The sequence below is a fragment of the Pelodiscus sinensis genome, chromosome 6 (assembly GCF_049634645.1).
Source record: "Pelodiscus sinensis isolate JC-2024 chromosome 6, ASM4963464v1, whole genome shotgun sequence".
In the NCBI taxonomy this organism is placed as follows: Eukaryota; Metazoa; Chordata; order Testudines; family Trionychidae; genus Pelodiscus; species Pelodiscus sinensis.
In genome coordinates, this window is record NC_134716.1 from 80,575,345 (window position 1) to 80,599,237 (window position 23,893).

The 23,893-nt window shown below is 36.5% G+C and overlaps 1 protein-coding gene across 4 annotated transcripts in view; it reads left to right on the forward strand.

The window, feature by feature from the left end:
* SSBP2 (single stranded DNA binding protein 2) overlaps positions 1-11,810 on the forward strand; it is a 315,521-nt gene extending 303,711 nt beyond the window's left edge. For all 4 annotated transcript variants that reach the window (XM_075932203.1, XM_006124333.4, XM_075932205.1 and 1 more), the window contains 2 exons: positions 5,323-5,421; positions 8,694-11,810. In XM_075932203.1, coding sequence (XP_075788318.1) covers positions 5,323-5,421; positions 8,694-8,723 — 129 coding nt within the window. In that variant the 3' untranslated portion in view covers positions 8,724-11,810. The remainder of the gene's footprint in view (positions 1-5,322; positions 5,422-8,693) is intronic.
* Positions 11,811-23,893: the final 12,083 nt, after the last annotated feature.

The window sequence follows — 23,893 nt, forward strand, 5'->3', positions numbered from 1 at the left end:
CAGGAACCTGTGATAACCATCTAAGGCCCACAGCCATATCAACATTGTTTGCAATGAAGCCTTAAAGCATGCATAACTCATCTGGTTTCATTGCAAATTAAAATGCTGAGCTGTTTCATTGAAATGTTTATTCTTGTTCACAATCCTTTTGAGTAATATTGAGCCAATTTATGAGTTGAACTAAGTCTCATGGAATTTATAGTATGACACAGAATTGGTGGTATGGCTACACTGGGGGATGGGGTTCAGAAGAGGTATGCAAATAGCACTCACATTTGCATACCTTCTTTTTTTTTCCCCCAGAAGAGGCTTTTCTGCCATTTGGACCTGTCTACACGGGGCCAAATGTTGGAAAAAAAACCTCTTTTGAAAGCCCCCTTCTTCCTCATAAAACAAGGTTTATAAGGGCTTTTGGAAGAGGTTTTTTTTTCCGACATTTGACCCCATGTAGACAGGGCCAAATGGTGGAAAAGTCTTTCTGGGAAAGAAAATGGAAAGAGGTATGCAAATGCGAGCACTACTTGCATACCTCTCCCAAAAAAACCCATAGTGTATCCATACCCTGAATGACACATGGTGGTTTTAACTTACATGTCACTAAGATAAGCAAGTTTCCATGTTACAGATGTCATCACAGAAATTATTTGTGGAAATCAAGTGTGCTGTTGCACACATTTTTGCATTAGTTTTTAGTTTCTCAACACTAGTTGAGTTCTCCTTGACATAAGACCTGAATGGAATACAAAGGCATCTTATTAAGGCTGATCATATTGTGCATGAGATTTAGAAAATTAACCCAGGCTTGCTAGAATATATTTTACATCAAAGCAGTTCATTACTGCAGTGTATAGAAAAGGTTATAATTGACTTAGTGGCAAAGTATAAAGAGTTTCTGAGGTGAAGTGAGATAGAGGAAACAAGAGAACTGAAATTGTGCATATAAGATAAGCTCTAATAATCAAAACTTCTTGAATTACTAATGGAATTTTTGCAGTCATTAAAGAAAAACTTGCTTTGGAGGCTTTGCTCATGCAGCTTCACTAGGCCCCATACTGGCCGTCAAAGCAGCCCAGCAAGAGTTGTTATGAAAGCATTTATGTCAAGAATTTGAATCTTTGGGGTTGGCATACTGTATTGACTGCAAAATTTCAAAGTTCGACGCTACCCAGGGAAAAACAGAAAGATAAAATAAGGGTAGATCTCTAGGGACTGAACAAAAGTGCCAAAACGTCATAAAATAAATTTTACAATGATTTAGCTGCTTTTTAACTATTTATACCTAACACTACAGCAGCTTACCAAGTCACAGGTCATGACTCCACACTTAAGTTTGATTCAGAAATTAAGAATATTCATTTGAATACATAAAATGGAAAAAAAAAACACAGAAAGTAAACTCTGAACACTAATTTAATTTTTCCTGGTTGTTTTCCTATTGCTGTAGGTGATATGACAGTAGCAAGGAATGCAAGAGACTTTTCTCTTAAGTTGCTTTTCGGGTTCTGAATTGGTGGGGTGTGTCCTGATTTAACCTTGACTGGCACTGAATGACATTTCTGTGTGTTTATTTTAATAGAAAAATGTCTTCTGATTTTAAACAAGTTTAAAAAAATCTTTGTATTAAACATGTTAATGTAGCTGAGATTTAACATGCACAAAAGATGCCACAATCAGTATGTCTACACTGTATTCCTCTTTCAAGAGAGGAATGTAAATGCAGCTGAGTGAAATTGCAAATGAAGCACAGATTTGAATTTCCCGCGCTTCATTTGCATAATCGCATCTGGCCGCTTTTTTGAAATACCCTATTTCGAGATTAAAAAACGCCATGTAGATGCACTTATTTTGAAAGAAACCCCTTCTTTCGAAATAACCATTAAACCTCATTTTTTAAGGAGTAAGAGTTATTTTGAAAGAAGGGGTTTCTTTCAAATAACCACGTCTACACGGCATTTTTTATTTCAAAATAGCATCCGGACGCAATTATGCAAATGAAGCACGGGAAATTCAAATCCGCGCTTCATGCAGTTTTGCTAAGCTGCATTTGCATTCCTCTCTCGAAAGAGGAATGCACTGTAGACATATGCTTATTATTCTCATAGCAACAGTAACTTAGTCCCTTTGTGCAAATGTAGTATTTTGTGCTATGCTACATGGTATTCACTTACAGTATATGATAGAATGTGTGTTATGGAATAGATAACTGCATTAGGTTTGTGGTGATTATTCAGAGTTTGAGCCTGTTGGCATTTGTACATGTAAGATCTCAATAGTAATATTGCATTGACAGATAGTGTTGGATTTTTTTTTTAATTTAAATTTCTGGTTAAAAATGAAAAAAGGAAGAACTGCAATTGCTATAATAAATGTTTTATGCATGAAACTCAAAACTTCTTTCCCCCTGCAAAGCATATGAAAATAAGAGCCTACTAGTTGGCAGTGGACAAAATTCATATGTCCTAGCCATTCTGATCCATGTAAGCAAGGATCCAGTGACCCCTCCCCTCGCCTGCCCACCAACACATTCTGAGCCACGTCAGAGTCCTTCTGCCCAGTAGATATGAAGGCTAACATCCTCACCCAAGAGAAGTGCTACAGGTCTTCTGTGATGTAGTGCCTGACAGTGACCCTTCGCCAACAAGTGGAATTTTACCTCTCTGCATTTGTATAAATCAAAGAGTTAAGCCTACTGAGTACAGCGTGCATTTATTTGAAAGGTCTTACATGTCTTTTTAATCAGTGACATGAATGTGTTTTTCTCTGAATGTGTGGTTATCCACATATAGGCATACTCATAGCAGCTGCTATCTGGCAATCAATGCATAGTTAATTCAGAAAGGCTAGTAACATACTGCACTCAAGCACTATACTGTTATCTTTTATTACTACTTTATTTCTCAACCAGCTATTTTCACACATAAGAAATCAGCATTCCTTATTAATAATACACACTTTCTCCATTTAACTATTAAAACCTTTATTACCCAAGTAAAAAAACAACAACAGAATTATTGTCTTAAACCATGAAAAACACCCTTATCTCATTTACAAAATTTTTAAAAAATGAACACAATTTTTAAAGCTTTCTGAAGAATTCATTCAACTTTGGGCTAAAAGCAAAGCTGTGCACAATGCCTGTATAAAATATCTACTGGCAAGAAGGTTTACTAGCTCATAAAGTTGAGCTACTTTGAGATAATTATGCACAAAGGTAGCACAACAAAAAATATAACGAGCTATTATATTTATAAAGCCCAATCATGACCCCACTAAAGTAAATAGAAGCTAACCCATTAGTGGAGTACCCCTACCTATCATAACTAACCAGCGAAGTGTTAGAACTTGTAGATTCTCCAGAGCATCAGCTCTTTCAAGACCGCTCCCAGGCTTATTTCCGAATAGCTACATTGAGGAAGAACAAAAGGAAAAAGTGGGTCTGGCCCACAAAAGCTCATCCCCTATTAAACCATCTTGTTAGTCTTTAAAGTGCTACATAGTTTTTTCTTTTGTTTTTGCAAGATCAGACTAACACAGCTACCTCTCTATTACTATTCTACAGTGAGGAAAGGAAAGTAGATGATTTTCAGAATGAAGGCAGCAAAACTGTTCCCTTTGAGGTTTATGTCCATCAGATTCATACCTCCACACTAACATGAAAAGATTGTTTCATACCAAAATCATGCTGAATCATACTTAAGGATTCACTTTTTTCAACCATACATTTCCTTGCTCTAGTTGAAGGGAAGCAGAAGAAATTTCAGCCTAAAGACTAGCTTTTGAAAAAGTTATAAGCACTTGAAAGCAGGGGCTTAAGCTGTGTCTATAGTGAAGACCTTATTGCAGCACAGCTTTCCTTTTGGCATAAACTACCCCCAATAAGCAGTGATATTTATGTTGGTGGAAGAGCATCTTCTGCCAACATTACATGCCCATGCCAGCGCTTCTGACAGTGTATATTATGTTGCTCAAAGAGGTGTTCTTTCACATCTCTGAGCAGTATAAGTTATACCACCAAAATGCTAATATAGACATAGCCTCAGAGTGAAAGCATCTTCTTTTATCTAAGAAGAAACAAAGTGAGTGAAATAATATACTTTATTACACCAACAACTTATATTGGTGAGAGTGTGACAAATTTCTCTATCCCTTCCACACTTTAGAGACACACACCTTTACCCAGTTCCTAGGGCTCCAGGTGCAACCCTGTTAATTTACACACCCACCCTTATCCAATTCCTAGGGCTCAGGGTGTAACTCCCTGAGGGGGGTTGCAGAATCTTTTGCCACTGAAAGAGCCTTACACAGTAATATTCTTATTCTCTATTTATTGACAATTCCCAAGCAAGCAGAATACACATGCTAAGCACACAGTGTCATGGCACAGTAATCCTGATAATGGCAGGTGGACTCTCCTTGTTGGCCAAGCAAGATCAGTCTCTCTGGAGCTTAGCTGCTGCACATCACCATCGTGCAGAGGAGGCTGTGTCTTGGAGGTGAGTTCTTTCAGGCCTTCCCTCCTTCTTCTTGGTGTTCCTTTCTTTCTCTTTTCCTCTTCTTGCTGGACTCCTTCTTGGACCCCAGTTTCGATAGTGAACTTGAGTATTGCTTAGCTATACCGTAACCAGTTATTTTAGTATAATTTTACTAACCAATCATAACATACTGTAACAGAATTACCTAACCAATCATACCCCCACCATCTTAGTTGTTTTACACCCAGCAAAATTAATTATACAGCAGAGAGAAACAGTTACAAACCAGACAGAGATCACATAGACAAACAATAGAAAAGTGAGGACAATGATTATAGAATGAGGATTCCACAACCTCAACTATTGATGATCAGTTTCTTGCCAGATGAAATGCTGTTAGTTAAGTTTTCTCTACCTATCTTGATATCTGTTTCTTTATCTGGTGACAGTGGGTACCATTAGGAGAGGATCTTAAGAGTGCTTAAGTAGGTTGCTGAATCAGGGCAGTAGTGAATTATTTTTAATTGCAGAGCATAATCTTACTCCCAGTGAAGTCAAGGGAAATTTTCCACTAACTTCAGTGGGAGAAAGCTCCCAGCCTTACTTGAGAATAAGAACTACAGGTAAGTAATTTTCTTCATTTTATAGGATGGGAAAGCAGCTCTTTCCAGATTACAAACATTCATTCAATATATGTAGTGCAGAGCTGTGATGGCAAGATTTATTCTGTGTCATCTTCTGAGATCCCAGTTGGTAGCGTAGGTGTTGTTTTGACAAACATTATGAAGCAAGGAAAGGAATTCAAATCTACAATAGCACTTACCCTTTATTTTTAAATCTTATTTAACAGAACTCTCCCAGTAATATGAGCATGAGTAATCAGCCTGGCACTCCCAGAGATGATGGTGAAATGGGTGGAAATTTTCTAAACCCTTTTCAGAGCGAGAGTGTAAGTATTTCTTTGAGTATTTTGTTAGATGACAGGTACACAGTCCGAGATTCTTTTCAGGAAAAGCAATTGTATTTTTAATACAATTTTTGTCTATATTTTTACAAGTTCGTAATATTGCAATATTGATCTGCTGAACATAAAGTGTGCTAAATAAAATCAGGGACTGAATTTAAACTTTAAAAGCCAGGAGATGTAGGGTTACTGCAGAAAGTCCACCCCTAATTTAAGAGGTTGGTATATTATGAAAGTAAGATGCACAGGTGTAAAATTTGTCCTACAAACATACTGTATGCATATTCAGTAATATATGATGAGATGTGCATCTGTCAGTTAAAATCTTAGCAGCTTAGATCCTTATGTTCAATTAATCTTTCCTAAGTAATTTCTCAGTTTATGACTGCCCAATCTTTGACCTCTTTAGTAGTATGTTTTGCAGAGTAAGAAAGTCTTTCAGAGCTGTATCTATGCTGGAAGCACATAATAACTAGACACTAAGAAATTTAAAAGACATTTTATTACATAAAAGATTACTTGGTCTAGAAAAACAAAGATGCCCTCTAGTGTTTATTCTGTGATAACTGAAACTTTTAAAAATGAGTGATTGATGCTAGGGAAAAATTATTTCAAATACTTTCCAAAGTAAGTGAAGACCAAAATTATTCATGCCCAGGCACCTCAGGTGAGATTTCTAAATCCTCATGTAAGCTCCTAAACAGCAGAGTCTTGATTTTTCATTAATGATGAGTGACTTCTACATTTTAATTCTTAGTGACATTCACTGCTCTTGGAAGTGAGCACAGCTCTTATTAATTATTAAAAGTTTAAGAGGGGTAGCCATGGCAGTCTGTAACTTTAAAAACGAGTAGTCCTATGGCCATTAGAGACTAACAAAAATATATATAGTATAATGAGCTTTTGTGGGTAACACCCACTTAATCAGATGAATTGGAGAGGAATAATAGAAACCTAGAATTTTATAACAGAAGAAGAAAAAAAGTCATCTGCAAATTTGATACTGTTTCCATGGCTTGAACAAAGACATTAACTGGATGTCGCATTATAAATCCAGCCTTCCCTGCCTTTAACACCTCATTTTTACATCAAAAGCTAAGTATAGGGCACTTCCAGCCCACTTACTTAGCCTCATTAACACTAGTCCTACAGTTGACAGGTACCTTCATCTGATGAAGTGGGTTTTGCCCATGAAAGCACGTGATACTATATATATTTTTGTTAGCCTCTAGTCTAAGGTACAACAGGGCTTCTTGTTCTTATTAATTATGTCAGTGGTAAATTTCACCCAGTATCTGTGCAGGTTAGAAATCCTTTTGCTAGTTTATAGCAGTGCTGATCGGCACTGCAAGTTTCATGAATATCATAGTTAATTTTTGTTTTGCTTCTTCAGTAGACATTAATATGAGTATGAAGAACAGGCAATGTTTTAAATTTTTTCTATTTGTTTCTCTATGAAGAGGGCATCTTTGAAGTGTTTGAAATGATAGAAAAAATGACTTTGTACTAAAGGTCTTCACAAAAAAAATAATGTACCAAAAATTGCAAAAGAGCAATAACCAAAATTCTTCCATCAAGTTTGATCCTGTGCAGTCAAGATAGTGCTTTACTCTCAATTCCATGTGCTTTACTTATATCTCTTTGCAGACAGCCCAGACAATCTGAGAGTTCAGACAGAGGCCAATTCACCAAACCAAACTCATTAAAAGAATGGCATGTGCTATCAGTTATACTCCACAGAAAATTAGTTTTCTCACACACTTGCTGTATGCTTAATGCTCCTGGCTGCTGTTTTCCTATTTGAATGAATCCATGACTTGACTTTCCTAAGGTTTTGTAACACCTCCAACCATATTTCTAAATACCAGGCCCTCTCGATCACAAGCCAGAGGTTAGTCTCCTAAGGCTCTGTCGTTCTTTCTCTGCCACTTCTTTCCCTGGCTTTTCAGAATGGATATTATTAGGACAAATCTTGGGGTCCTTGCTCAGGCAAATTCCCATTAAATTCACCAGGAGTTTGCCTGAAAAAAAAGGTAACATGTTTATAATAATAAAAATGAATAATTTATAAAGCACTTTATCCGTACACTAAGGCTGTCAACCTATTAAAAAATGAATTCTTCATGTGACAGACTCAATCACAGAGATACCACTTCAGCTGTTGCCTAGTGTGCTGATCATACCACTGAACCTGCCTACCTGCCCTCTGAAGCACCCCATTACCCTCTTCTACTAGGCCAGAAGCTCTGGCCTTCACCCATAAAAGGCACAGAGTTGGGGTAACAGTCCCCCAGCAGAGTACCACAGACACTGAACCAGCTCAGCTATGGGAGGACTGAGTTATAGAGACTTGCCAGCACCAAGAGCACAACCCTCAAAAGGGACCAAAACCCCAAATAAATCCATCTTACTCTGTATAAAATAGTATATAGAGAAAACTCATAAAAATATTCTTTCTCTTTATTGGTGAAAAAGAGATATGCATAACTGTGGCTCCCTTCTCCCCTAGGTAACAGTTATTAACACTGGGCTTGATAATATACAGAAGTGTTTTTATTAAGTATAAAAAGTAAGAATTAAGTGATTGCAAGTAAAAACAGACCGATCAAAGTAGGTTACTAATCCAAAATAAACAAGTCATGCCAATTAAGCCTAATACACTAAGTCCTAATACACTAAAGGGGAAAGTCAACTTTTAAAATATGCAACTCCAGCTACGTTAATTAGGGATGTAAAATTTTGATTATTTGGCTAATCAAATTGTCGATGCAATTTGCATTGACTATTCAATTAGTCAATAAGAATGCTTCCACCTTTGAAGTGTGGCAACATCTCCAAGGCTGTTGGCACACTTCAAAGGCGAAAGCGCAGCACGGAGCACAGGGCCAGCGGGGGACTGAAGAAGTCCCCTGCTGGCCCGATGCTACCCATGGCATTTCAAAGTGGCAGCACTTCATGGAGCCAGGGGTCAGTGGGGGAGTCCCCAGCTGACCCCAGGCTCCACACGGTGCTGCTGCTTTGAAATGCCGCGTGCAGCCTGGGGCCAGCTGGGGACCCCGGGCTGCATGTGGCATTTCAAAGCAGCAGACCCCAGGTTCAAAGAATATAAAATGCATTACAAGTTACACTGTACTCCTGACATATGTAAGAAAAGAGAATGGTGAATTGAAATTCAAGCTCACTGCTGTTATGCTTCTGGAGGCCTTTTAGTGGCCTGTGAAAGAATTGTCGTTAATATGTGTATTCTTCTTTTTCAGTACTCCCCAAGCATGACAATGAGTGTGTGATTCATACCAAGTCTCCTCATGAAGACCGCAGTGAGTTGGCCCTCTTCAGAGAGCTACTACAGAAGAAAATTACTTGTCCCAGTGTACAGTTTAACAAAAGGATTTCAGACACAACCAGACCCACCAACCATCTTTTCCTACCATCTCCCCAGTTTTATGAAGAAATTGGGTCCAAACATGATTCAAACAACTTTAAAGAGTGGCACAACGGAACTGCCCAAGAGTGAACTGCAAATAATTATCTGTGTATGTATAAGTGCAGGTAGATGTATATGTGTGGTGATATGTTATATTGACATACATACACACACATATACATATACAGACCTGCAGGACATTGTAAAATATATTACATGACATCTTAAGTAGAAATAAGAAATAGAGACTTTTATTCCATCTTTTTTTCACGTTTACATTTTGACTATTAAAATTTGCGTTCCCTTACCCCCTGAACTGTTTTGTGCTGCATATATCACTGCTATATAAGTTATTTTTTAAGGTGAACTGAAATGATCAATTGTTCTGATTTTATAAATGTCTGACATCATGGATAGGAATAAAATTGCTCTAAGAGGGCTTTCATTAACTTGTATTTAAACCATTTACCCGAGGAATCACAAACTGTATTCTCTAAAGAAATAGAAGAAAGCTCATCTTAATTTTGTGGTGAAATTTAATAATTTGTCACCTAGCTTTGCTTATGTGGGGTTTTTTTGTGGGTTTTTTGTTTGGTTTTTGTGCTTAGTACCTTATAAAATAGGAGCATTGAAGGTTACTTTCCTTCCTTAAATGAGGCCTAATATCTGCAAAATCTGTTTGAAATGGAAGCCTGAGGCCATGACTATACAAATGGAGAACACCTAGTGCAGGGGTTGATCTTCCAGCATTCAGTTTAGTGGTTCTAGTAAGAACCCGCTAAATCGAACTCTCAGGGTGCTCCCATCAACTCCTGAACTCCTTGCAGTTGCAAGGAATAAGGGAAGTTGAAGGGGGCCGCTGGAGAAATTTGGTTTAAGATATGTTGACTCCAGCTACATTATTTACATAGCTGAAGTTTGCATATTTTAAGTCGACCTTGCGGTACAGTATAGACCTGCCCTAAAGTTTGAAAAAAGACTTTGGATTTAGTCAGAGTATTTGAAAATTGCTTTAACAGAGCTTCAATTGCTAAAGAACCCAGCAATAAAGTGGAAGAGCTTCTTCAGTCCTTGGAAATAAGTTTTTCCATTAGCCTCATCCTCCATGGGTGTGGTAGCAAGTACAAATTCAATAAAATTCCTATTACTGAAACCTCTTTTTCTAACAAACTGCCAGATTGTCTCCTTTTCTGTTGATTCTTGGCTGCTTCCCAATTCTCTGTAGTCCTGATTGTCAGAACATATTTAGTATCTTCCAAGCCATTCAGATAATCAGGATTCCACTGTACTTGATTTTATATTTTTCACCAGGAATACTAGAGCTGAACTTCTCAGAAACTTTCTAGTACATAATCACATTAGTGAACTATCATGACTGAGCACTTTGTGGATACTTCCCATGCATGGAATGTTGGAAGATTGATGCTCTTCTGCCAGAAATAGTGCAGGAACAGAGGTCTGAGCTTTTTATAAGGAAATCAGGATACTGTATTTTCAAACTTTGGAGATTTCCTGCACGGTCAAAGAAAGGCCTTTAGGGGAGAGTCTCCTATCCCTTATGTAAAGCTCTAAATCTAAGATTATATTGCATTTCATTCCTAATTAATTCCACCTTCCCCCAGAAAATCAAAGGTTCACCTATATGCTTTGAAAAAGGGTGATTTCCATACCTCAGGCACGAAGTGTCTGAATTAAATTCATTCTGCAGATACTGAGTAACGTTCGCCTCTCCAAATTCACACCTCAGTGAGAGATCCCCATACATGATGTCTAAATATGATGTTCACCTGCAGATCTGTGAGGAGAAATTTTCCCTTATATTGTGAGAAAGTGTTTCATGTTATGGGAGCAGTGTGCAGGTTGATGCATATTACTGCATGTGTCAGGAGTAGATCAAATTCTCTGTGAGCATATAAATGAATAGCATTAGAATGTCTTTTACCCCATTGTTGGAACCCCATAAAGATTCAACTCTTCTTAGGTAGCAAGCTGTTACTTGAAATATTAACATTTTTAAATGTTATGAGAAATTTATCTTTAGTTAATAATGATGATGATAATAATAATATGTTGTAACCTTAAATTGGATAGAAGTGTTGACATGGTTCTATCTCCCAGTTATTACTGAGTTTGAGTTCATTTATTCATCTTTTGAAAACCAATAGTTTTTTGCTATCTCTCAAAAAGATCCTGCATCACTAAAGTCAGTAAAAATTTTGTTATTGACTTAAAAGAGAGCACGATCAGCCACTACAGTATTTAGGTTGGAATTATAGACCCTGATCCTAAAAAGAATTAAACAACATGTACATATCTTTTACAACTTAGTCACATAGATTCCAATGAGACCACTCATATATGTAAAGTTGCATATGTAATGAAGTCTTTAAAAGATCAGAACTATACATAATTAGAGATGGAAAAGGCCCATTTGATCATCTGATACATCCCTTAAGTCAGGGGTAGGGAACCTAAGGCCCAGGAGCCTGATGCGGTCCCCAGCTTGCCTGGTTCCAGCCCCCAGGGCTCAAGGCTCCTCCCCCATCCCAGCATTGGGGAGCCCATGCTAGCACTCCAGTCCCCTCTGCCCCCCGCCTGACTGATTTTTCTGTGGGTCAGTGGCCCCGACCCAAAAAATGTTCCCCACCCCTGCCTTAAGTTGTTATAACAAACTTCACCACACATAAGTAAAGATCTCTGCTACTCTTACCTTCCTTTGTTAGAGAATGATCCTGCAAATGTTTAAATAGCTAAGTAAAATTCATGTACATGTTGGCAAGACGAGGTGCTTATATCATATATATACACACGTTCTACAGCTAAACCACGCAAAATAATAGTTATATTTGCTAAATATGCAACATATTCAAAGGATACCTTTAGCTTTCAAATTTATATAGGGTTGGTTTGGTTTGTTAATTTTCTTTTGCTTACAAAACTCTTTTATAAGTTACAATATAGAGACCAAAATTGATATGAAAGGAAATTTTATTTCCAAGCACTGATTTTTCCTCCCACCAGTGTTTCTTATGCACTAGATGTTGATGTGTACTGTAACTGTTGTTTGTTTTTTATGCACCAGAATTATGGATAATGACAGATAGAAATTGTCCAGCTCTGGAACTAATGCTAATTTAAGGGCAGTAGGTCAGCTTTTGTACTTAGTTTCAAGGCAGTGGTCTTTTTATGTTTTTTTAATATGGAGAAGAGTCAGGCCTGATTTGCCAAATATGTTTTTTCTTTGTTTTTAAGTAAGATGTTTTAAAAGAGAGAAGATGAAGCTTAGAACATTGAAAGCATGGAAAGTTGTTTTCCTTCTCTCTGTAGAGATGATGGTTGAAATCCTGGTCCTATTGAAGTGAGGTGGAGTTTTGCCTCTAATTTCAATGAAAGCAGGCTATCACTGTCTCTCTAAACATGTGCAAAGGAATTTTCATCTCCATATTTTATTTCCACACAGAGGTTTTGTGGAGACAGTAACTCCCCTTCAATATTCATTAAAAAAGGAGTGAGTGGAAGAGGTTATATGAATCACAAGAACAATATGTTGCCTGAAAATTACATTAAAAGTACCTTAATATTTTTATATATGTATAGGGCACTTATTTTAATAGTGAATTTGATTGTAAAGAACTGAAGCTGAGCTCTGCATTGCTTCTCAATTTATTTTAAAATGAATTTAGAGTTCATGAAAGGTGTTGGATTTGAACACGCTTGAGACTAGTCTTTTGTGCATGCTGTACTGCCCCAATAATATGCCTCAACCTTGATCTGGAGGGCCTACATTTAAAAGAGAGAGATTAGTTCTGTCTCCAGTTCATCTCTGCTTAGTGCCACAGTTGCCAATTTTTATTTGGAAGCCTGCTCATTAGAGTTTGGACCACCAACTTACTAGACAATCAACTAAAGTAATAACTTTCAGTCATCAATCTGCTCCACTTTTCAAGTATTTACTTCTAGGTGAAAAGCAACATTTCCCATAAGCCTGAAACATCCAGTCTCCCCTGTGAGCTTTGTACTTTCAAGGGGAATATTTTAGTTTAATTATTTTGAGTAGATCAAACTGGCAGAGGTTATTAAAATCTTTATTCTAGAATCATAGAAATATACGGCTGCAAGGGGCCTCAAAAGGTCATCTATTCCAGCTCTCTGCACTGAGGCAACACCAACTATACCTAGACCACCTGTGACAGGTGTTTGTTAAACCTATTGGCTGTGTCTAGACTGCATCCCTTTTCCGTAAAAGGGATGCAAATTAGACACATCGCAATTGCAAATGAAGCGGGGATTTAAACCCCCCCCGCTTCATTTGCATAAACATGGCTGCCGCTTTTTTCCGGCTAGGAGCTTTGCCGGAAAAAAGCACCAGTCTAGACGCGGATCTTTCGGAAAATAAAGCCTTTTCCGAAAGATCCCTTATTCCTTATTTTAAGAGGAATAAGGGATCTTTCGGAAAAGGCTTTATTTTCCGAAAGATCCGCGTCTAGACTGGCGCTTTTTTCCGGCAAAGCTCCTAGCTGGAAAAAAGCGGCAGCCATGTTTATGCAAATGAAGCGGGGGGGATTTAAATCCCCGCTTCATTTGCAATTGCGATGTGTCTAATTTGCATCCCTTTTACGGAAAAGGGATGCAGTCTAGACACAGCCATTCTGAAAAACCTCCAATGACAGGGATTGCACAACAACCCTTGGTAAACTATTGCAGAAGTTAACTATCCTTGTAATTTGAAAGATGTTCCTAATATATAACCTAAATCTCCCTGTCTACTGATTGATCCAATGACTTCTTGCCCTATCTTTAGTGGACACAGAGAACAATTGATCACCATCCTTTTTATAACAGCCTTTAACATATTTGAAGACTGTTATCATGTCCCCTTGAGTCTTCTTTTCTGAAGATAAAGAATTACCAGGTTTTTTAACCTTTCCTCATAGGTCAGGTTTGTTTAACCTTTTATTACCCGTGTTGCTTTCCTCTGGACTCTCTTCAGTTTATCCTCATATTTCTTGAAGCATAGTGCCCAAAACCAGAGCCCATACTCCATCTGAGTGTTAGAAGGATAACCGACTCCCACAGTGGCTAAAACACATTCACATTTCCTTTTCCCATGATTAGCAGATGAAATACTGTATGTGGAGAGGATTTGGAATTAGATGATTAATGAGGGCCCAGCTGTTACAGTATTCATAGTCATATATTTTATTCTTTTTCCCTTGATATATTGATTTTTCTGATGATAAATATTGCACTGATGTCCATTTCCTGAATCATTTAATTATTTTAAAATATTCTAGCCATATTCTGTCCTAGCCATCTCTCATTGTTGTTGTCGTCAAATATGGGCCAAAATCTAAAGAGCTGGTGCTAGACATTTAAATTTGGAGGGCAGGACAAATGTAGAGATTAATGGTGAAAAAAAAATTGCAAGTGGTGATATAAAACCTGCTAGCACCTGTTTCAATCCAATTAAGGTTTGTTTGGGTGGCTCTGAGAGTTGGAATCATGTTGAAGCACATAGCTTCCAAATAAAAACTGTTAAACTCCCTTATGAGTGACAACTCATTTCTCTCAAAACAGCTGATTTTTGTGGCAATTTAATATTTAATCACAGTAAAGAGCTATCTCAAAATTCATGATGCAAAAAAAAACCCAGATATAAAAATTCAGTTCAACCCTCAAATGTAAATTAGCTATGTTTAAATATGCTGTGTGGGTAGCTTTGTCTCTCCAAACATTATTGACCGGGTGCTGTAAGTCCTTACTCATGCAAGTTGTCCCATTGAACTCTTGATGCAACTGCTTATGTGAGAAACAGGTTTGCAGTATTTCACCCTGAATTGCAAGAAAGATATGGTTTTATTAAGCTTATGATCTTACTTAGCCATACCCATATGTACAACAAAATGTAAAGGGCAGATTAAACTCAAACAAATTAGTGTTGGTTATGAAAGGAAAGAGTCCAATGAGCTATTTTTCCAATAGATACAAATTCATTGTTTTGACTCCACGTATTAATTCAATTTATAATATTATCATACTTATAGCTTGTTACAGTAATATAGTTAGAATTCATAATTGTACCTTATACTCAAAAAGACAGTAAAATTCTGATCCTGCAAATACATGAAGTCAATGGGACACTCACAGGCTTAAAGATAAGCATGTGTAAGGGTTTGTAGGACTGGAGCCTAATTTCTTCATTCTTGAGTCTTCCCTTAATTAGTCACTTTATTTTTAATTTTTTTAGCAATGCAAGAATGTTTTTATGTATTTATGCATCAATATAATTGATATCTGAAATGGGATTTGGCTTTCTTCTGTTTCTTAATCAGACCTCTCTCCACAGCTACCTAAAATATTTCTATGAACATGTTCTTTCATCGTGTTTTAAATGGTTCATTCATATTTTTCATTAAAGCAGTTAACAGCTATGCAGTTTTTATCCAAACCTAGGTTTGGTTACTGCTCATTTGAGTTTAAAATATATAAGGAAGCCTTTCATGTAATGGGAAAACTTGCCATAAAAATGTATAAAGGGGTGTGCCCTTTTCTTGGATACATGATTTCATATTTAATAAAAAAACAGTTTCCATTTATAAATTGAAACCTTCAGTTTTTAGCCACCATTTAATTTCTATGCGTAAAGGAGGTAGAAAAATAAATTGCTTTTGTTTTTCATTTGGATTCAGCATACTAAATATTTGCTGAATGATACAGCTGTGAGAAATTGGATGAAAACATTTTTATTCAATCTTTGTTATGAATAACAAATAACATTCAAAACTGTGATTCCTAAAATCAAATGTGAGAAAATTATAAAGACTCTATTCACAAATATTTGAATTTTATGTGTGCGCCAGTTTTTTAAACTACATATGATGGATGGGCATCTGCGGCTTGTTAGCTAAGTAAGGCTTTGAATTTGCATTAAAGACACTATGTGGACACTGAAAGACACAAAGTAGATACATTGGCATGTGCACAGAGTTTGGTAAGTCATGGATAGATTCATTTACAAGAGCACACACAGCCATTCACTAAATTCCAGATACTCTCGTGTGTGACAATTTCTGCTAACCAGTCATTCACTTTTGTAAATGCCACTGGCTATGTTCACATGATGATGCATTTGGGGGCTTCCATCCAATTTTCATATGCCAAGAAGTGAATCCCCAATTTCATTTAACTAACAACAAAAATTTGGCAGCACAAGAGTCTGTATAGGGAATCCAGGGCAAACATGGATGATCTAAACAAGATTTTGCATTTTTTAGTGCCCTGTTTTACTGAAATGGGGAATAGGAGAAATGAAATTAATGGAAAGTAGGATTGTATAATTTATATTTACTCCTGCCCCTGCACAGATTATTTCTGTACCCACTTTTAACAGAAACCTTGTTTACACCAAATAAAATGAAACCACTGTTAATTATTAATTGATGTGAACATTATTACCATGTAATGGTGCTAATATTAGTAACGCGCCAAATGATCAGCCATGTAAATTAGCTCTTCCTGTGTTTTACTTGTAGAGTTAATGTCTAGAGTCCTTTTTTCTCCTCTCTTTGGACTTCTGTTTTCTGCCCATGCCAGCTGTTTGCACAAAAATTGTGTGCAATTGCATCAAAAATAATCTACATGAAATCTGTGAAAATGTTGCATACATTTGTGAATAGAGTCCTAACTGTCCATTAATTATTTCATTTTTGTGTGTGTAAGAAACAGCCTATTTAACCATGGCCTGGTTCTGCAAGTTGCTAGGAATCCTCCGTGGCAGAGATTTGGGGATGCAGCATCTCACTGTGTTGTTCTCTAAATCAGGCAATAGACACTCTGTAACTCTTAAAGCAGTCTAAAACAAGAATTGCTGTTTGCCATATAACATGGAGAGAAAAATCCATTCTGAGTAAAACACACTTCACTGAAATAGAAGCATGCAACACTCCTTTAGCAGAGCCATCCTTGGAAAGCCCATGATTTGAGAAGTGTATTTTGTCAGTGAGAAATTGGGTCAAGCAATACACCTCAACAAAAGAAATAGCCAAGATTTGGTAACTGCCCTTGTTCTTTAATAGATAGATGCAGCCACCCAGAGGCTACAGATCCCAGTGAGAGCCCATTCAGATGAAGGCAAGGTCCCCCTCTTAATTAAGAGAGAAGATTACATACTGGGACATATAATTGCCAGAGCCCATGACTATTATAGATAAGGGATGGGCAAAGTATGAGTGCCTTGCCTTTTGACAACTAGATTAAGAGTGCATAAGAAATTAAAGTGTTTGCAGAAAACTGAAAGTTGGTATTTTTGAAGTATACTTGTAAACAATAGTGTTCAGAAATTTGACATTCAAAAATGTCAATAAAATATTTCCCAGAGCTATTACAAAGTTTCTAAATAATTCTGTTTTTATTTGATATACCACATTTCAGATGATTCTTAAATAAATTCCTAACCAAAACCAGAAAAACAGGTTAGTATTAAACATTGTTATCAATGAAGTGGAAGATAGAGCTTCGGTGTTTTTTAAAAATTTCTCAAAAGTTTTATGTTTTGGGGGAAAAATATAATTTTGAAAAGAAACATTTATAAACATGTAGTAGCAATTAAAGCAATGCAAATCAAAATTTTTTACATGTGTAATGGCCAACTTTGATTTGGGTCTTTTTGTGGCAAGTATCCCCTTGCAAAAAATATTGTGGTGCATCTGCTATTGTTTTCCTCTCATGTGTGTATGCTCATGCACACGCATGCCCATATGTGCACATACATGCACATGTCTAATGTTAAAAACCCTTTATTAGGATTGTCCTTTCATGCATCTGGCAACATCTGCTTACTGCTGGGGGAAGGGAGAATTTATTATTTGGTGGGTTATATCTATTTCAGTTATTTAAAGCATTGGTAAACTATTGTCACCTTGTTCACATTTGCACAAGACAGTCTATGTAGAAATGTATATTTTTAATGCTGGCATTATAACTTTGGCAATCATGCATATTCTGTACATTATTGTAGGTTTTGTGTAAGAAATCTTGTCACCATTGCTTAATCCTGTAAATTCTTGTTTCAAAGCAAGAGGTGGCTTTTGATTGAACAGCCATGTGTATTATATATAGTACTGTAGTACTTGTTCTGTCTTCAAAACTTGCTATTCATATATGGTTAAAGCTTTGTTAAGCACGCTTAGCGGTTTTAGAATTTATTTTACCCAGCACATATATCATCTATTAAAAGGGACATGAAATCATACATAAAGTAAGAAATTTAACCTGAGTACAGGTCCTTTTAGAGAGCTTGAGGTTAGATTTCAGCAAGTAATTGCCAGTTGCAGTTTAACACATTTTGTTGTCTTGGTGTTGTATATGCATCAGTGTGTGCTTTCCAGTTCAGCTGAGATTATCCTTCTTGACCCAAAGCCTGAGTAATTGGACTTTATGCAGTGAACTAAGCAGGGAATGGACTAACCTTCTTTTCACCACCTTCAACCCACAGAAGACTACAGGACTACAGCATGGCGCTTCACAGCTACTGTTACAGGCTTTAGGGTGCCTTGCCAGTGTAACTATATAAGCATGGATCCAGTGGCCCCTCCCATGGTCTACTTCTGCAACTGGTACTGAACACTAGTTCAGAGCCCACCTTGAGGTCATGCCAGAAATAAGGAAACTTGATCTGCATGCTATGCTCATGTCCCCCTGCACAGGGTTAATAATGCATTTGTGTGAGGTGGAAAGTCTCACTTTCCTCTATTGAATGAGGAATTATTCAGGTGACCTTAGTAAGAATTATTCAGGTGACCTGCAAAGGAAAGTAAAACTGAACTCTTCTCCCATCTTCCCCCTTTCATTTCTCCCTTTTTTGTTACTATGTTTAAAGAAGACCTGAAATTTTTTAGGTTTTTATTTTTGTTTGTTTGTTTCTATTAGTAATGCAGAATCTGTCTAGGCAGTAATGCTTTATGATAGCACGACAACTAGTAAAACAGCTGACTGCATGAGCCAAGAAACATGAGCTTTTGAGAGAAAAGGAATTTTTACTCAGACTATTTAAAACTCTGATTTTTTGGTTGTTTTTTTAGCAGCTATTTAACTTTATTAATATTTGGAATAAAAAGGACTGCTTTGTTAAATACTTGACACCTTCACCCTTTTAATTAAACTGTTAAAAGCACACAGTAAACATCCCTTACACCATCTAATGAGTCTCCCCTCTCCCCCCCCAAAAAAGGACATATTTGTAATAGTGCTAAAGTAAAAAAGCAGAAATAAATATTTTTTTTAAATCCTGTATGGGCATCATTATGTATATCATTGAAAAGACAAAAACAGCACAAACCTAATTTTACTAAAAATATAAATCCTTTGCAGGGGACCTTTATACAACTGGACAGGTGTGCTATAGAAGAACAGTTTTCAAAATTGTGAATAAAATGAATAGTCAATCCCTAATTTTTTTTAAAAAGAAAACTTTAGTGGCACATTCAAAATAAGCAGCATTTTAATTTGAGGAAACAAATAAGACAGAAAACACTGTTTCCTATTTCCCCAGAAAGGAACCCTAGTAAGTTCAAATGAATATAACCTTAATACTGCTAGTATCAGGGGAGGGGAGACTCCCTAAATTGTGTGTATTTCTGCAACAGCTATCCCAGACCCTAAACTTGATCTTCATAACCTACAGCTGTTGGAAGAATCACAGCACCCACATTTAAGAACACGACAGCTCAAAAGTTTCAGAAACAAGTCTCACACATACCATCTTTGAGTGAAGATTTCTGCTTTAAAAACACAAACTAGTGAGCCTTAATTTAGAATGGAAAATCATCCCTCGTGCAATTCTCTTTAGAACTTATTTGTGAATAATTTTTAAAAGCAACTTCTTAATCATTTAAGAAGGGAAGCAGTCTGTAGTACCAACAAGAGATCCAACAAGCTTACATTGATCACTTCATATATGATTGTTTTGCTTTGGAAGATATTTACCATTGTATGTGCAACCACTTGAAAGAGTTGCCTTCACAATGCCTCTGTATTTGAAAGGCTTTAGAAAATAGTTCTTCTATCACAGAATAGACAGCCTGTAACTACAATGTGAAATGTTCTTCTGTTCTCCAATATCTATGTCATGTGGTGAAGCTTCGATATTATTGGTACTATTGTACAGAAATGGGCACACGTAATTTGACTATGATTTTGTAGTTTTGTATTGAGAAAGCCCTGCTGATAGCAGAAAGTGTTTCTGGATGCTCAAAATGTAATACAATCACTGAGGTTCCCTGGTGTAACATGCAAGCCACCCTACAAGGAAAATCCATAGCTCCCTTGAATGCCATGAAACCAAGCTCCATGGTTATACCTCAAGGAAAAATTGTGACAAGACACAGGAGTGACTGGGGTTTGGCCAATGGTTCTATGAATAGTGTGTGGCTCAACTAACCACAAAGCACCTTCAAATCTTGCAATGCTGCAGCTGCTATTACAGCCCAGGTGTTACAGCAGCAACCATGAATCAATTCCATGGGTATTCCAAATCTTGGGATCAGGTCCTCCATCCCAAATTCATCTTTTGGCCTTCACACTATTGTCAATGACAATTTCATCCCAAAACAAAATTGGAATTTGTGAGAAATACTGCATGATTTTCTGTACTCTTCAATCTTCGTCTACCTTTTCGCATTCTATTCTTGTCTCCAGCATTTGGACACTCTTTCAGTTTCCTTTTTGAATAGACAGAATTTGAAATTATTTTTGTTTGAATAGTTCTAGGAGATTTTACCCCTTTTAAAAATGTTAGTCTTAACTCAGCAGGTATTGTTCTTTTCTATTAATAATCTTTGATGGGCACACAAAAGAGATTCATTTATTTAAAGTAGCCAACTAAGGAACCATTACACAGATGAGCTAAAATCAACCCATCATGTTTGTTGCTATCTTATTTCAGAATAGTAAGTTGTGGTAATCTAAAAAAAATGTGCATAGTGTTTGTTTCAGATGAGTTTTCTATGTATGGAATTTATCATTTATTTTCCTTCTCTCAAGAGTATTACTGAACAGAGCACGCTATTTGGAAGTAATAGATATAACAGATTATGAATTTGGTATTTTGAGAAGATCAGTTGCAAGGGCAGTTCATATTTGTCATACTATCTTGTGTACATGTCTGCCTTTTTCTACATCCCAATTTGGAGATGTGGAAATAACATATTTTAGATTAATTATCTACTTTCAGGCGGTGTTATTGCATGGACTGGCAAGATCCTGGCATAGCATATTCCACCATAAGACCCACAGCTTGTACCTAACACCAACATTCCAGGTTTTACAGTTATTCTAGTGCAATTTACCAACACTCCCCAATAAATCACCAGATCATAATATTGATTGTGGGAAGATCTCCTGCTACAAGTTAAGAAACAGTGGAGATCAGTGTTCCCTCTAATTTTTGTTTGTTATGAGCACCAAGACTTGTAAAGATGTGCACTGCCAGTAGAAACACATGCTACTGTGTAGCTGGGCAGCATTTGAATCTTTCCTGGGTGGCCACTCAAGTGCTCAGCTTACAGGGAACACTGGTGGAGATTTTAAAAATATATAAACATGGTCACTCATGCCTTTATCACTTTATTAGTGTGCCCAACTCTAACACCCAAAGTAATGAGATGCAGCATTTACCTCTGAACTTGGCTTAATCACTTCATCAGGCAAGAGGAGATTTCATTTTCTTTCATGAGTCTGTCAGCAGCTGTATTGATTTATTTGCTTTCTTTTCTGAATTGCAAGTCATTTTGTATTGAAAATTATTGTGCTTATTGTGTGTCACTGAATGGAGTCAGAAAGGCTGTTTATTATGTGCTTACCAGTTAGATATTTCAGGGTCTGAATTGCAGCCAAAAGTTATGTTCAAGAATCATCTTAATGTAAATGTATACTCACATGAAAATGGGGCAGTTTCTCTTGCTATTCCCGGGTTTCATTGAATGAAGGGAAAAGGGCAAATGGCACAATTGTTGTAATTAGAAAGGCAAGGGCGATGGCAGCTGCTTTTGAGGTTCATCAAAACAACAGGATTCATTTTGTGACTCAGCTAATACAATTCTAGCTGAATTGGTAGATCTATAGGGAATGATTAATTTTTACATTCTAAAGGAATTTCCATTCCATGGATATAGAAGATGACCCAGCTAACCTGCAAAGAGAGGCAAGAATATAGCGATTAGTTTGTGATTATATGTAGCATTAATCATTTTTAATGTGCCACTCTTATTTATAATTTCATTTTTAGCATTCTATGAACTTGATGCAGTTTAGAGAGAAAAATCTATTTCATGAATAGGAAAAATTATTTATAATTTACACTAAATGTAGACCACTACCATACCTTTTATTTCCTGTGCCTTTAACATATGTGAATATATAAACTTCTTCCACTTTTCCTCGCTGTTTGATATCTTTAACTGCTGTCTAGTAAGTCTGATGTCCTTCTTTAATATGGAAACATCTGACATAAGAACATTTTAGATGATTTAGGCTAGTGCATACATTTCACCCAGTGATGGCTACCATTACCCATTTTAAAAAGTCATATTCTTCATATGATCATTAAACACAGAGTACAGTTTGCTCTGTGCCATCCCCATCCAGGGAACTGCATGAAAAGCAATTAGACAGAAATACTGCTACACAAATGTGATATATTGTGTTTACCCAAATACAGGCTCCATCCTGTATCTCCTGTTTATTCACAACCCCCATTCACTTGACAATTATTTGAGAACACAAAGAATGCAGAAGGGCCTTCACAGAGATGTATGCTGCTGTATCTTTTCAGCAGAGTAATGTAGCATTTTACTAACTTCTTTCTAGTGAAAACACTGAGCGTGCTTAGCATGTAAATTTCAGAGACACAAGTGTCAGACTGTACAACTGCATCTCATCTAATTTTGACACAACCACTAATATTTTATGAAGTATAAATCTCAGTAGTATCTATGTGCTTTGATATTAATATACCAATCAAGAGCAAAACAGGTTTACACAAAAAAATCACTTTTTAAATAAAGTTCCTTATTTTAATTTAGTTTTACTATTTCTAGCACATTTACAACATTCAAGTATTTTTCTATATGGCTCTGTGAGGCTTGTTTCACTTCACCAACCAGAGTGGTTTGCAGCCTTCTACACTGTGAAAGGGAACAGAACTTCACAGATATTACCTGTCTAATGCATTATCATATTTTTAGCAAGCCATAAAGCCAGTTATTTTAGTGTTTGTGTAATCAAATATATTATAAACCCCGGAAGCAAAGTAGTTTCTCTCTAGATACTACCCTTTTTCTCTCATTCTCTCTGATTCTTGGAGGTTCATAGTTGCCTTTTTTAAACTACAAAGTTATCTCTTTAAACCAGTGCAGTCTTAGCACTGTGTTAGATTCCATTTGTGAAATATAGCATTTGAATGTGGAAGATTCTCTTGAGGAAGTAGTTGTAACGTGTCATTAGAGACATGATGGACATTGGGAAATACGTTTGATACCAAGACTAAAAACCAAAATGAGTACAAATACATATAAAAATATGGCATCAAAATCTGTTCTAGAATGGTTGGTTGGTTGTTTTTTTAAATCTTATGTCCTTTATATGTTATTTTGCAGAAAAGGAATTTGAGGACTGTCAGATCACATAGGGAATTTTAGAAATCTATCACTTAGCAATCATTTTATAAAGTTGAACTTCTAAATGCACTATGATTTATTACAAAATATATTTTCTTCTGCTTGCAGACATGGTTGTTCCATTTCGTGATACATTGAATTAAGCAGTTAATTTGTTGCACTGCTTAGCTGCATGAATTCATCAAGTGTACATACGTACCTGTGCTACATTATTTTGGGTTTTGTATTTGCATTTGCAGTATTGATTATTTTTGTATTTTACTTTGCCTCTGTTATTGGAATTGTATTAGACATAATTTATACATATGATTTTACAACTGTTTTGCAACTGAAAAGTCTTCTTTGAATTTTAAAGTTTTAT